Source organism: Mesoplodon mirus (assembly GCF_964341445.2).
Source record: "Mesoplodon mirus genome assembly, chromosome: 4".
In the NCBI taxonomy this organism is placed as follows: Eukaryota; Metazoa; Chordata; class Mammalia; order Artiodactyla; family Ziphiidae; genus Mesoplodon; species Mesoplodon mirus.
The window spans coordinates 29,943,495-29,958,730 of record NC_138979.1 but is presented as its reverse complement, the minus strand read 5'-3'; the positions used below and the strand labels follow the sequence as shown (position 1 = coordinate 29,958,730).

At 34.9% G+C, this 15,236-nt stretch overlaps 1 protein-coding gene across 13 annotated transcripts in view; it reads left to right on the top strand.

Moving 5' to 3' along the window:
- ZMYND11 (zinc finger MYND-type containing 11) overlaps positions 1-15,236 on the top strand; it is a 126,849-nt gene that overhangs the window by 77,256 nt on the left and 34,357 nt on the right. For 9 of the 13 annotated variants that reach the window (XM_082619804.1, XM_082619813.1, XM_082619810.1 and 6 more), the window contains 3 exons: positions 508-667; positions 8,192-8,236; positions 10,915-11,076. In XM_082619804.1, coding sequence (XP_082475930.1) covers positions 508-667; positions 8,192-8,236; positions 10,915-11,076 — 367 coding nt within the window. The remainder of the gene's footprint in view (positions 1-507; positions 668-8,191; positions 8,237-10,914; positions 11,077-15,236) is intronic. The other 4 variants (XM_082619803.1, XM_082619812.1, XM_082619806.1 and 1 more) reach the window with 2 other exon arrangements.

Here is a 15,236-nt window from a genome sequence, read left to right as displayed (position 1 = left end):
TCAAAATATATTTAATTGAAAATCACATTTTTGCCTTATTGATCACAGCATTCATTCTTGTTTTCTTTATATGTTGACAACCACTCGTGTAATTTCTGTATTTTCTTTAGTGTCATTCCCTAAGTTTTGAGTAAAAGTACTTTATATTCTAACATCTTGAAGATTATAAAATTCTAGACTTAGAATCTGTAGAGTGGAGGTTAGTGGCAATTGCTACAGAGGCTAGAACTAAATGGGATGTTTGACTAAAATCTGTTAAATGATTTATATATGCTAGTTTGGGACTATTTTGAACACATATTCCTCTAAATATACAAAGTAGACTTAAGGTTTAAAATGTCGTGATAATTGAAAGAGTTAAGTATTGAGGACTGGCTTTTCTCTCTTTCTGCAGGGCTCTGATAAGTATGTCACAATAAAAGAGAAATCACCTCTATTTTCTTATTTTTATTCATTTTTATTTTTTAGTACTAAGGGATTTTAAATTTGTTTTTCCTCTGTATTCAGGTACATGTCTCGAGTCCACGGTATGCATCCAAAAGAGACCACTCGTCAGCTGAGCTTGGCTGTGAAAGATGGTCTTATTGTGGAAACGCTAACAGTGGGCTGCAAAGGTTCAAAAGCTGGTATCGAACAGGAAGGATATTGGTTGCCAGGCGATGAGATTGTAAGTTTTTTTTATTTTATAAATCTGGAACGTTATTTAAATATAACCCATAGAAATTTATTTTCAGAAGTTTAGTAATATTCACTTCCACAGTTTTTATTAACATTAAGGACCTGCATTGGTAGGATGGATACTTTCCTTCCTGATTCTTTAGGAGAAAACTTGGAGCCTGCTTTTTCTGTCTAGATTACCTTGAATCTGAAAAATAAAACAAAGGAAAGCCCTTTTAATGTACGCACAATTTAATGGTATTCCTAAGCATTTTCTTCAGTAAATATTAGTAAAAAATGTTTTGATGAGGTGTTGATGCCATCTAGACAGATTTGAAAGGGATATATACTTTTTTACTTAGGGGCACATATAGAAGTACATTTTTTTAATGTAAAGATTGGTTTCATGTGTACTCTTTCTGTCTTCCTACCTTATTTGCTTTTGATTTTTCTAATACCTTCATGAAAAGTCTGTTTTTGGAAAGGGAAGCTTTCAAATATAATAAACATTAATTTTTTTAGTTCTGAACGGAATAGATTTAGTAATTAGATACATTGAGAGTGTTTTATCATAAATTCTCTAAAACCTAAAATTATAAAAATGACACAAAATCTTAAAATTGGTTATTTGTGGAAACACTTCCGCAAAACATTGTCTCCCTTTCTGGCTCTTGGCATTTGAGCCAACACACAGACACCCACCTGTCAGGTCTGAGAGCAATAAACTAAGAACACTTTTCTGTGGGGAGCTGGTCCATAGAGGCAGCTATCAGTTATATCTTAGAGAAGCTGTTAGTGTTTTACACTGTTCTTGTCAATTTAATATGTGCCCTGAAAGTTTCTGGAAAGAAAATTCACGTTTTCCACAAACAGAAAACATAGAAGAAAAACATGTTTAATTTCATTGCTATCATTTGATTTGTGCACTAGAAGTGTTCTTGAAAACTTAGGTGAAAATGTTTATACCAGTATAATTCTTCTGTAAGCTGATTCTTCTTTACCTTACAGAAAAGTAAAGCTTTTTGCCAATAAAGAAACTTTGGGTGCCAGGCCATAATAATAATAATAATAATGTCAAGTGACATAAATCTGTGTACAGCAGACATTTGAAGGAGGGCCATGGTTAGTTGATAGCTTATTATACACTCAAAATAATCTAGATAATATAAAATTTCTAGTCCCCAAACACTTAGCCATGTACAGATTTAGTACAGAAGGGTATATTGATACTGGGTTGGCCAAAAAGTTTGTTTAGAGTTTTCCATAACATGTTACAGAAAAACCCAAACAAACTTTTTGGCCAAGCCAGTAATTTCTGAGATTTATATAGTAAGTAACCAATAGTAAATGCAACTTAATCCACAGGACTTTGGTTTGTGGATCATGTGTACATTTATTCATAAAAGTGATTTTATTTCTCCTTTTTATTTATTTTTATTTTTTTTATTTTTTTGCGGTACGCGGGCCTCTCACTGTTGTGGCCTCTCCTGTTGCGGAGCACAGGCTCCGGACGCGCAGGCTCAGTGGCCATGGCTCACGGGCCCAGCCACTCGGCGGCATGTGGGATCTTCCCAGACCGGGGCACGAACCCGTGTCCCCTGCATCGGCAGGCGGACTCTCAACCACTGCGCCACCAGGGAAGCCCCTATTTCTCCTTTTTAGGTTTGTCCTTTTCCATGTGCTTTTTTCCCCCTTCAAGTTGAGGGTTTTTTGTTCAGTTTAATTCAACAAGCAGTTAATGAGTTGTATGTTCATGACTACATTAGGTTCTGTATTCTACTTTTATTTTTACATGTTCTTACTGCATATATTTTTATAGCATCATCCTTTTTCTTTTTTCTAGATGAAATCTTACATGTAAATCAAACAGATTTTATTCTGGTTGATTCTTATTCACAAGCATTTTTACACCAAGTATGCGTATATGATTTAAGTACAACTAAGTATATAAAAATTATACCTAGTTTATGAAATATGCAACTATTAAAAATACATAGGCAATGTAGTGTAGTTGAAAGAGGTAAGGTCATATATGTTACAATTGATGGGGGTTTCAGTCCCATCTCAAATATTTTTTTTATTAATTTATTTATTTTTGGCTGCATTGGGTCTTCATTGCTGCCCGTGGGCTTTCTCTAATTGTGGTGAGTGGAGGCTACTGTTCGTTGCGATGCACGGGCTTCTCATTGCGGTGGCTTCTCTTGTTGCGGAGCACGGGCTCTAGGCTCACGGGCTTCAGTAGTAGGGGCTCACAGGCTTGGTTGCTCCGCGGCATGTGGGATCTTCCCGGCCCAGGGCTCGAACCCGTGTCCCCTGCATTGGTAGGCAGATTCTTAACCACTGTGCCACCAGGGAAGCCCCTCAAATATTTTTTTAGTTGTGTGACCTTGAGGAAATTTCTTAACCTCGGATGCTCATTCCTCACCTGTAACAGGGACATAATATAGCTTTCATTTGATTGTTTTGAGGATTAACGAGATTATCTGTAGAAAGCATATAACTATGTACTCAAAGCAAGTTTTTGACCAGTGAATAAGTATGTTTAAAACAAGAAGTGCCTATATATAGTGTAGCAAAAGCACACAAATTTCTTACTAAACAGCAAGCAAAAATTCCCATCACGTTTGTTTTTTCACTTTTAACCTGTAACCTCAAACACAAGATTTGTTAAGAGATTTTCCCTTAGGATGATGGATCTATATTTAAGGCGTAGATATAAAATGATGAAACTAATTATATGTGTATCGCTCATGGCTATTGCCGGTGGACCACCTGGCGACCCTGGGGCTGTCTGTGTGCTATGGTTTTCATGCCCTTAGAGTACTCTAGAAGGACACATGGCTGACATGGGTCACACTTGGCAGAGCACAGTCATCTTGCAATGGCCAGCTCTGTGTGTTTGTAGGGACTGTGTGGCCTGTGCATGCAGGCTGCTGTGTATCGGGGCTTGCATGCAGGCTGCTGTGTATCGGGGCTGGTTTTGAACCGCACAGCTTAGGAAGTGCCATCTACTTCTCAGACATCAGGTACTTGCATGTTTATTCAGCAGATCTCTAGCATATGGCAGTAAAGCGTCCTGTTCTAAGAAAATCAGTCTTAGGGAAGGGTCAACTTTCTAATTGGCACAAAGGTACTTTGTGGGCTAGTGACAGCCCTGCATGCTGGCGTTTCAGTCTGGGACTCTCCTTTATAGTTTCTCCACTTTGTATATGATATGATTCCTCTAAAAGCTTGAGTTTTTAGATTGAAAAGTGTACGTTAGTATTTTTGTTGACTTCCTACTCATTATCAAGAGAAGAAAAAGTCAAGTAGGTATATATGGCCTTGGGAAGGAAAGGGATAGGAGTTTTTGGCTATTCATTTTTAAACCTTTATTCAAAGTTACAAAGATTCTTTACTCAGGAAGTTCTGTCATTTGAAAAATGGTAGTAAAGCTCTTCTTCTTTTCCTTCTATAGCCTCTAAAAATAGTAGCTATAGCTCAGAGGTGGGGGAAAAGTTGATTCCTCTTGATAAGTCCCACAAGTTATATCCCTTGAGATACCTTGTATTAGCAAAGAGGCTGGAATCCTCTTGTATTCACGGCCATGATTATGTTGAGAAGGAGAAGGTAGGCAAGAGTGTCATTTCTTTAGGCCACTCAACTATCATTGAGCAAAGAGTCTGTTGTGTCATGTTTTTATTCCTCCTCGCTACCTTTTTTCCAATGCTTATTTTTAAAAACTTGATGCAATTGAAAAATATGCATATCTTGAACAATATTTTTATTAAACCGAGCTATCATGTAATAAAAGCCTAACTCTAAGACTATTTCAGGATATAATTATATATAACCGTTTAAGAGGAAACCTGTGTAATTCAAAGAGTAGCCTCCATTGTACTGAGATTCTGCTAGGAATGGAATGATTTTTAGACATTCTGAGATGCTTGCTGATCTTAACCACCATTTGTATCTCTATTGAAGTGATAATTTATTTGGAGAAACTATGATAAAATTCAGCAATAGACAAGCATCTTCATGGTGATATTTTAAATATGTCCATTTGAGATAGTAGAATGAAAAACATTATTAAAAATGAGGCCTCTCTCAATTTTAAATGGTTAGCTTAAATATTAGCAAAATTAAACACATAAAAGTATATGTACCAACCAATTTTTACAATGACAAGCTTGCTGAACCTGGGCAACACTCTTGTAAGTTTTCTATGGTAATCTTTAATTTCCAGATTTCTGTCATTAATATTCACTCATGATCTGAATAATTCTTTTAGAGATCATTTTTAAAGCTTTTGAAATTATATTGGTAAAAGGCCACTAGACCTGGGCACAGTGTGAAACTGTTGTGTTATTATCAAGGCTTGTTTCTTTAAGAAAGACTACATGTTTCCATAGATTGCTTCATCATCTGCTTGCTCTAAACTAATGTACATGGATGGCTACATTCAATCCATATTCGATCACAATATTTCACATCCTCTATTCTAACAACTTGAGAAATATATTTCTTGGGCAGAATTTTACCATTGCTCAGCTGAGTTGAGTTTGGTATTTAGCTCCCTTTGTAATAAATACAAGTTAATTTCTTATGAGTTAAACTCTTAACCCACTAAAGATAGGAAGGTCTTATAAAAATATTTAATGTAATACAGGCATACCTCGATTTATTGTGATTTGGCTTATTGTGCTTTTTTTACAAATTGAAGATTTGTGGCAACCCTGCATTGTCAGATGATGGTTAGCATTTTTAGCAATAAAGTATTTTTAAATTAATGTCTGTACTTTTTTTAGACATAATGTTATTGCACACTTAATAGACTGCAGTATAGTGTAAACACAACTTTTATGTCACTGAGAAACCAAAAAAATTCGTGTGACTCTCCTTGAAATAATAGCTTTATTGCGGTGGTCTGGAACTGAACCCGCAGTATCTCCGAGGTGTGCCTGTATAAGTATAGTAGGGCAGGTGACCTTGAGTTATGGATCATTTGCAGATAAAACATATCAAACATGTGTTTTAATATTGAGGCAGTTGATATTATTTACTTGGTGACTCCCAACTTGATTCATGGTCCCTGGCACAAAGCTATGACTCTCCCCTATAATTTGACAGATACTTTTTATCTGACATTAAATAATTTGGTCACCAGTGTAGAGGATAACTTAAAAGTGTAAAAAGGTGATGTTTGCTATGAGACTACTTCTCTCTTTACTTACCTGTCAGATCTGGACTCAGGGTCTCATTTCTTCTTGCGTGGTTAATGCCAGTCCAAAAATAAAGTATCAGCTTAGGAACCACAGCTTACATTTTCAGTTAAAGTCCTTCCACCAGATTCGAGAGCAACTGCAGACATGAGGTCAGGTCTTGGCTGGTCAGCCCTGCTTCAGCTTCAGTACTTTTTACATAATCCAGTTTGTTCTGCCGATAAGCAGGACCTCATGCTAGTTTTTATGTAGGTCTTTAGTTAAGGTTTGATACCGTTTAAGAAGCATCATTAATGAAAATACAAATTTTATGGTTTCTTGAAGAGATTAACATGTTATGTTGGGGATAAGTGGATTTAGTTTTAGTTTACAGAGGGACAAGATAGGCACTTCTTTCCATCTTCATCTGCTTCTCCTGATTCAAAAGGACCAGTCTAAAAGAAACTAAGGTTTATATACCTCTTAAAACTTGGCTAAAAGCTCACATCTTTTGTTTAAGAGGTAGGATTGGATTTATGTCTTATTCTTCAGAAATCACACCATTAACATAAACAGCCCTGTCCAGAAGTGTTCCTTTGCTTTGTTCTTGGAAAAATATTGAGAGGCCTGCAAACAGCTTGACTTTCCTAGCCCACTTCATAAATATAGCTCAGTGAAGTAAGATTTATTTTAAAAAGTTTACATCTTTGCATTTTTCTTGTTATAATTATAGTTGTCATAAATTAATCAGTCATATGTTTTAAATACCCTAAGTCCAAAACTTCATATCCCTTGGATTCTGTTGATTTTTTTAATGTAAAATATACTTTATTATATTTATGTTAATTATGTGCAGAACTACACATTTCTTCCAAAGGTCGTTACCTGCATCAGATACAAAAATATAAACAATTGTTTATTTACTAAGTAAGTAAAGTATTAAGTATTAAGTGAAGTATTGGTGATTATTAATTAGAAAACAGTTATACTATGGTTCTATGTGCAAAACAAATTGTAATGTACTTAGACGTTATTCTTGCTTTGGTGAAGAATTTCCATTTTATTCAATGGAATATTTTGTGTCACGCTATCCTGTTATACTCTTTTCACCTTCTGTGTGTGTGTATGAGAGTTCTGTCTTTTTTTGCCCTCTTTCTAAATTTTATTTCACTAAGCAATGTTTTAATATTTTAATTAAAAAAATAATATTTAAAATTACTGCAAATACTTAACCATAAAATTCTTACCTCTCAATGATGAACTGAATTTATTAACAGAATTAAACTAAACCTAGAATTGTATAGAATTAATTAATTTTACATTGTATCTATGTTAAAATACCACATGAAACACATATTTGATGATGTAAGATTTATCTGCTCATTATGTAGAAATAGGGAATTAATTTAAAAGCTGAACTCTCTTTTGAATATGAGGGTAGATAGTTTGGGAGGCCCTGTCCAGACACAGTTCTCCCACTGAGCCCTCTTGCTTCAGTGTCTTCTCTAAAGTCAAGTTAACAGTGTTTTTGCTCCATCTTGCTTACAGAGTTAGCTGTCTTAATGAACTTAAGGTCCTGAAGAAGAAATTCACATGTATAATTGAAAGTGTCACATCATTGAAAGTGTCACATCATTTTGTGACTTGTCAATTCCCGTTTTGTGCTCTATAGCAAATAGATCATCTTAATAACACCAGCTAACAGTTTAACGATCATTGTAACTCGTTTGATTCTTACAAAAACCCTGTAAGCTGGGATTTGAGCCGGTCTGGCTCCAGAGTCTTAACTGAATGCTATAAATGGTGACAGAGACATAGATCAGCAGGCTGCCTCTTGGTGGTAGAATGTTTTCTACTAGGTTCTGAAGACAGCCTGTATAAACTTCACACTGTGGTGAATTATCAAGTTCACCACATTTACATTCATCACTCCTGATTTTTAAAAAAAAGTCCAGCTTGAACCAGTTTCAGATCAATAAGACATACATTCATGATCTTGTGCAAATTTATAATGACACTGAATTTGTTAGTAAAATGTTTTTCTAACATCTTTATAGGTTTCGTGGCACGTGAATTCCTATAGATTTTCTCTATGTCCATTTTGTAGCTTTTGTGGTAGTGTAAACGTTTCCTCTTAAACTAGTGATGATTCTTGAGTTTGCATGCTACTGTCTTTTCATTAATGATTAGCACATTGATAGATTATCAATTGATATCATCTGCAAAATAGTATGTCGTAAAGCAAATAATAAACAGTTTGACCGTGTACAAAATCCCTTTAGCTCTGTGTATTGCCTGATATTGAGCAAAGTTATAGTAGAGAGACCAAGATTATTTTGTTTTTATTTTGAAAGGCCTACAGTATGCAGCCTTTCTCCAGGACAGCAACCCCAAACAAGGTGAACTAATTTTGCACTATGTTATTTTACTTTAATTCTGCTTTTTAAAAAATTAAATTTCTCTTTCTTTAGGCTAGCTTAGTTAACTCTTGCTAGAATTGTTCATTAAAACCATACTATCTTTACATTGCTTCTAGTTTTGGATTTTGTGCTCATAGGTTTGCTTTTTAAAAACTTTCTTGTGTTGAAGTGGCATTTCACATATTATGATGTTGATCAGACTGAATGTAGAGTTAGTTGCTGATTTCTGGTGAAATCCAGTGAAAATGCAAGCTTAGCTTTTTGGCATACATTATTGAGTATTAGTCATAAGCACTGTATAAATGAATTCTGTTTACTAAAAGACAAACCGTAGGCAACTCTACCTATAATAAACATGCTTATATCGTTTATACCTCAGAAAAATGTTTCCTGGATTCAGAATGTAGTAACTTTTGAACTTGACTTTTGCATGTTTTGTATATTCTAAACAGCTATTGCAGTGATTAAAAGAATGAACAGCACATACATTCCCAGCTCATACTTTCTTTTATATCAGATAAGAGTTAGTTGTATGCCATTATATAAACATATATCCAAATGTTTCTCTACTTTTACTTCATTTGAATTACACTTTCATTTCTATAATTTTTATGAAAAACTAGGTCTAGAATTAAACACCCCATTGAAGAAAGATCCGTTTTCATCCTCGTTTCATAGGTGGATGGGAGAAGGTAGGGATAGACGAAGGTAGGAGGTGATACGGGGAGGCTGGAGCTATGGACCAAAATTGTGTTCTCTTGCTTCCTTTTCTTAGTTAACCTAGTAACTATCATTTTGAGAATAACAGGAAGATGAATTAATGTAAAAAAATTCAAATGATGAAGGATGGCAGTTTCTTTTGTTAATAATGAGTATATATAAGCCACGAAAATCCTTTAAGATGTTTCTGAACAGATATGAGGAAAATATTCTGAAATCCTTTGTTTTAAACTTGGGAAGAGTTAACTAAAAAAAATCTTACCTCCATTGAAACCTAGATCATCAATGATTTTTTGATACAAACATTGAAAGAGCTAAAATGCAGCTTACTTATGAGCTCTGTGAAAGGGGTACACCAATGATTGTTATTTTAGTACAGCCAGGCACCACAACTTACTGTGTCTCTGTGTCATCACTGTGTCAAACTTTTTGGGGGAGATTTTTACCCACCATGCACAGATTAGGGTTTTCTGTCAAATCAGTATCTTACGATTTTTAAGCAGTCTGACTGAAATTATTCCTCCATAGTAAATCTCCAGAGTTTATACATCTGCAGCAAATAACTAAAAATGGTCATGCTTTTTTCTTTGTTACTTTGGTTGATAAAGACCGCCAATTTCTTACTAAAAAGCAAACCAGAAAGTTTACATTTTTGTAGAACTTACTTATGTACTTTAGCCATGACTCTGAATGTAGGTTGGAAGGTGTGAATTTCAGAACAGTAGCAACTCCCTTCCCTTTTGAAGGAGAGAGACGTAGCCTTCTCATATGGTCAAGCAGTAATACATTTGAACCTTAGGTGCCAGTGAGTCAGTGCTTACTAGACAAGTGCTCTATCGAAGCCAATTTATTGGGGGAGTCATTGATGTAAGAGGGAATGAAAAAGCTGCTCTCTCCCAGAATCAGAGTAGACAGTGATTTATAAAAAGAAAAATGATGGCAGAACCCAAGTTTGAAATTTCAAGGTCCCCATTGGGAAGTGGCCTTGATAACACTAAATGTGGGTTTAACCCTTATTCATGTAACTTCCACATCTACAAAAGAAGGTTGAGAATTAATCCATCACTCTTAACAGGGGTATTTTTTGATAAAAGCTAAGAGTGATATTTATGAAGAATGAATTCCAAATTAAAGGAACTTACACTATTCTCCTGTTTGTGTTTAAATGGTACTGGCTGTACAAAAAAAAAAAGAGTGTAACAAAAAAGAAAATGTTGAAGAAACCTGTATACCTGCAGTTATGGTCTTTTATTTCCAGGAATAGCCCAATAAGAAAATAAGCCTGCTTCCTTTTTTTTTTTTTTTTTTTTGTGGTAATGTCCTTTGGAGAATGTGATTAAACCTTTAGTTTCACATTTTCAATTTATTTTTCCAAATTCAACAGACCCTGAAAATTTGACAACCTATCAGAACATGGACATTCTGATTAATGGTTATTTTCAATAAAGCATCCAATACCATGGATGAGAAGATAAGAATAGTGAGCATCACCATTTATTACTATTCTCTCTGTTCCCAAAGTATGCTAAGTACTTAGTATATTTTTTAAAAATCAGAACAAAACAGAGGTTTGTTTATTTGAAATACTAAGTTATAGATCTTGCTTTGGGGTATTCCATTTACTGAAGAAATTATCCCATAGACTATAAAAACGAAAGATAATGTTAGAACTGGGATTGGCTTTGGACTTATTTCATTTTGGACTGGTTTTGTTATCAGATCACCTTAAGATATTTCTGAATATTAATATGTTTAGGAGAGAATTAAAAATTTAAAGAAGCGAATTTCTAGGTATTTTTTCCCTCTTGTTTTAACACAGTAAATGTCTAAAATTGTTTATAATGCCTAACTTCTGATGGACTTTAGTTTCAATTTTGTTCTTAGTCATTGCAGATATTGACAAAATGTCATACGAAACTATTTTGTATTTTTTGTAGGACTGGGAAACAGAAAATCATGACTGGTATTGTTTTGAATGCCATTTGCCTGGAGAGGTGTTGATATGTGACCTGTGTTTTCGTGTGTATCATTCCAAGTGTTTGTCTGATGAGTACAGGCTTAGAGACAGCAGTAGTCACTGGCAGTGCCCAGTTTGCAGGGTGAGTACCTATGAGCTTTAATGTGCTGGTCAGAGGGTTGGAATTCATTCATAATAGCTGCACAAAGATATCCCAGGTGGTCTTGCCAGGTTAATGGATAAAGTACTGGAGGGTGGGGGTTATCTACTGCAATGTTGGTTAATGAACATAGAACACTCATAAATGAATATCACAGGACACATATTCAGGGTATGGATTTTAGAAAGTTTCAATCATGTAAAAAATACTCTTTTCTCTCACTTTACAATTCCCGCTGGATTGTGTGACTCTTTAATGGATAGCCTTTAGGAATCAAGAACCACTCTCCCATACCAAGGTCTGTTCAGTCAGTCCTCTCTGCTTCTCAGGAAACACAGGTAGCAAAAGGCACATTGTTGGAAACGTTCTGTATCTACTTCCCATTTTATATCCATGTAATGTTGCCTTTATTTTTTGTCATATCATGGGTTAGTTTATTTCTTTTATTTGGAGGGTGGAGGGATGGAACAGTTGTATATAAAGAATTCTACAAAATGAAATAGTCTGGTAGGTAAAATAGGTACTTCCCACAGTTATTTTCATTCATATTATTTCCCCATTGAAAAGTATACATGGCTGTGCTTGTTGGTTGCAAATGTGGTATGTGTGTATATGAGTGATATGAGATGCCTAAACACTACATTATGTATGGCATTGATGGTGATCAGTAAAGAATTATTTGATTGGAACTTCTATTGTTTTGTACTTAGAATTGTTAAGATACTTACTTGGAACCATGCAAATTGCCCAGATTACTCATGAGTCCTGTTGGTGAATATGTTTTATAATACTCATTTATTCGTCCAAAAAAAGTTTTGTCTTTATAATTATCTCCTCTTTGGTATCAGCTAAAAATTTCTTGGCTCATTTGCCAGCACGATGAGCAAAGTACAGTGTTCATTCTAGTCTTCCCTTAGTGTCTGTGGCTTTGTATTACCGTGGTATGCTTCTTAACAGCACTACTGTACATATTCAGTAGGCAGAAAAAAAAAGACCATAGGGATCGCATTTTAAAAAATGTGTAATGATGACTTGTAATCAAATGCCTAAATGCTAGATAAGTCGTGATAAATCCCTAGGTCTGAATAAATCAGTATCAGGCCTCAAGGTATAGACCTCCTCTTTGAGGTCTGCAGGAATTATAATGGCTACAAGAAATCAGTGTTATTGGTCATGTGGGAACTGCATTAATACTCGTAATTTACTCTCATGGATTTGTGTTTTACCAGTAAATATCTCCTGGTTTTTGGTAACAATTTACACTAGAGGAAGTAAAGAATTAATGAGATCTGAAGAACAGAAGCATTAATGTAGTGAAAATATAAAAGAAGTGTGGTCACTGATCAAATAATAGGGACTCAGGGACTTAGGAAATACAATTCTGGACACACCTGTGTCTTTATAGCCATAGCTTTTTAATATCTAATATTTAGTTCATATTCTCATAGTAAAGAATTTAAACAAAAACACTGGGATTTTTGAGGTTGGGTTAAACGTGATGGTAGATGTTTTATATTCCTTACATGAAGAATGGAAGTTGAACATTTAGACCTTTGAAGAAAATGTGTAATACTTTCTCCGTCAGAATTCACTATCAAGTAGTCAGATTCCATTTTCTAAATGTGTTTGCTCTACTCTTGACTGATAAGATGAAAAACTTTTAATTTCAGTGAGTTGCTGGCTCGCACAGAAACGTGATAGCCAAAGTAGAACTTAGCCAATCCCATCCTGCCTTTCTCTTCTTTCCTTTGGTTTTCTTTTTGTCTTTGTCAGGCCAGATATTTTCACATTGTGATATAATTATGCTTACTGAAATGATGCTATGAGTCAATAAAAAATTGTGATTCACATATTCCTTTCATAGACTGTGAGCTACTCTTTCGTTAGACTCAAAAAGCCTGTGTCTGGGTTGGGGATGGTGAGTTTTAGCTTGAGCTTTAAAAATTCCAAAGAGATAGTTATTTCTATGTTAGATCTGTTCTATTTTTTAAATTGTTATCTTCAAGAAAAGGATAAGTGCTAACAGTTTCCTTCCTGAGAAAAGGGATAATAATAACCTTGAGATTCTAAGAGAATTTTAAATATCTTTTTTGGTTGGTTTTGGGTTTTTTTTTAAATGATGTGTCAAGACTTCCAGTAAAGCTGTTTTTAATAATCTAACAGGAGAGTGACTGACCAGATTTAAATATTCTTGGACTAAGAGGACTAAGTCTATAGACCGAAACTTAAAAATTATGGTTCCAAGTCAGCATAATGACTTCTCTACTTTTCTTTGAAATTAGTGTTTGGAAAGAATATATATTAATTAGATTTACTAATGAGGAATTTTGAAGATAAGATGCGAGGGCCAAATTTCAATACAGGAAAAATAGTGGATAGAAGCCAATCACTGCTATATAAAATTGAAGATGAAAACATTTTTAATACTTTATAGTGGTCAGAAGACTTGTTTTTATATAACCTCTGTCCCTTACAGCATTGAATAGGTTACCTCTCACCCAGCTGTCAGCTGTTACCAGATTCACTTCAGCTCAAGTAACTTTATATCATATATCTGATGAATTCCAAAATATCTTAAGAAGGCAATGATGGGAATTTTTCTCAATTTAGAATAGTTTTTTCAGTTTTCATAATAAATCTCAGAATCCTGAAGATATTTCTTTGGAATGTATGCCTTTCTAAACAATAATTAAACTATTATTTTACAAGTACAGTAGATTGTTATTGAAATAGAGCCCATGAATATCAGATTAGCATTTTGCTTTGAAAAAAGTTCAAGTAATGTCCTGTTTCACACTCTTGTTACTGAGAACTCTTATTAATTGAAAATAAAAAAGAATTTTAAATTACTTTTTTAAAAGTTTACTGTAAAAAAAAATCAAATAATTTAGAGGAGGATAAAGCAAAAAAATAAAATTCCCAGAAATGCGACTGCATCACAGGTGAATGTGCTCACAGACCTCTCTGTGCGCATCCAGCTGTATCCATCTGTGTAACTGGATGGATTCATGGCTTACATACACTGCTGGATCATAGCCAGTTTGCTTCCTCAACAATGTCCCAGACATCTTTTTTCTACAATGTGAAAGGGCTTCCCTGATGCACATTTATGTTGTTTCCATGTGCTGTCTGACCAGCAACACTGCACTGAAACTCACCTGTCAGGGTGGGCGGGGGATGGGACACCAGTACCACCGTGTCTGGGATCATGCCCCCCTTACACCTGGAAGAGCAGTCTGCTCATAATAATTTATTTCTGTATGAAACTGAAGTTTATATTTTGTTATATTTAGATATATTTGAATTTTATATTCCTGAAATAGCCATGAATTTTCCAGGAAAAAAAATGAGAAAACCATAACTTTTAAGTGAAAATTGCTTTAGAGATTTTATTTGCCTAAAGGATATATCTTCAAAACAAAATGTAGTCAATTTTATTTTTTAAAAAGAGAATTAATTTACATATGTCTACCTAATTCTGTTTGATTGCCTTCACAGGATAAATAAATTCATTGAAGTGGAATTCTTAAAGGATAGGCACATTTCAGTTTGTGATTAAAAAAATCACCAGAAGATTATACCCATTTATACCGACATTGAAAGTATTCTCCAATTTTTTGTTACCAATTTGATAGGCTCCAAATGGATGTCTCATTTTAATGTTCCTTCATTTTCATTTATATAGTTTGCAGGTTCCAAAGTCATTTTTTCCTTGATGCTGTACTTGCAGAAGGCAGGCCTGTGTGTGTGCACAAGACTATGTGTGTGCGTGTGTGCCTGTGAGCATACGTGTATGCAATGCATGTCTGTGTGAATGTGTATGTGTGTATGCATGTCAGAGTTGTGTGCATATACGTGTGTATGCATGTGTGTGTCCAGCTATGCATGTACATGTATGTGTGTGTGCGTGCACGCACTGCACACTTGCCTCCAACCCTGCTGGTAAACATCGTGGTACTATTTGAATGATATCTACTTGGGTTTTTTAACACATGGGCAAGGTGACATCTTACAGGAAACCCTAAGACCACCCCCCAGGTTGGCGCCATGTTGCTTTTTAGATCATAGCTATCTGGTAGATCTTTGTATGGGCATGGAAGTGTTCTCTCTGTGCTGTCCAGTAGGAGCCACTGGGCATGTGT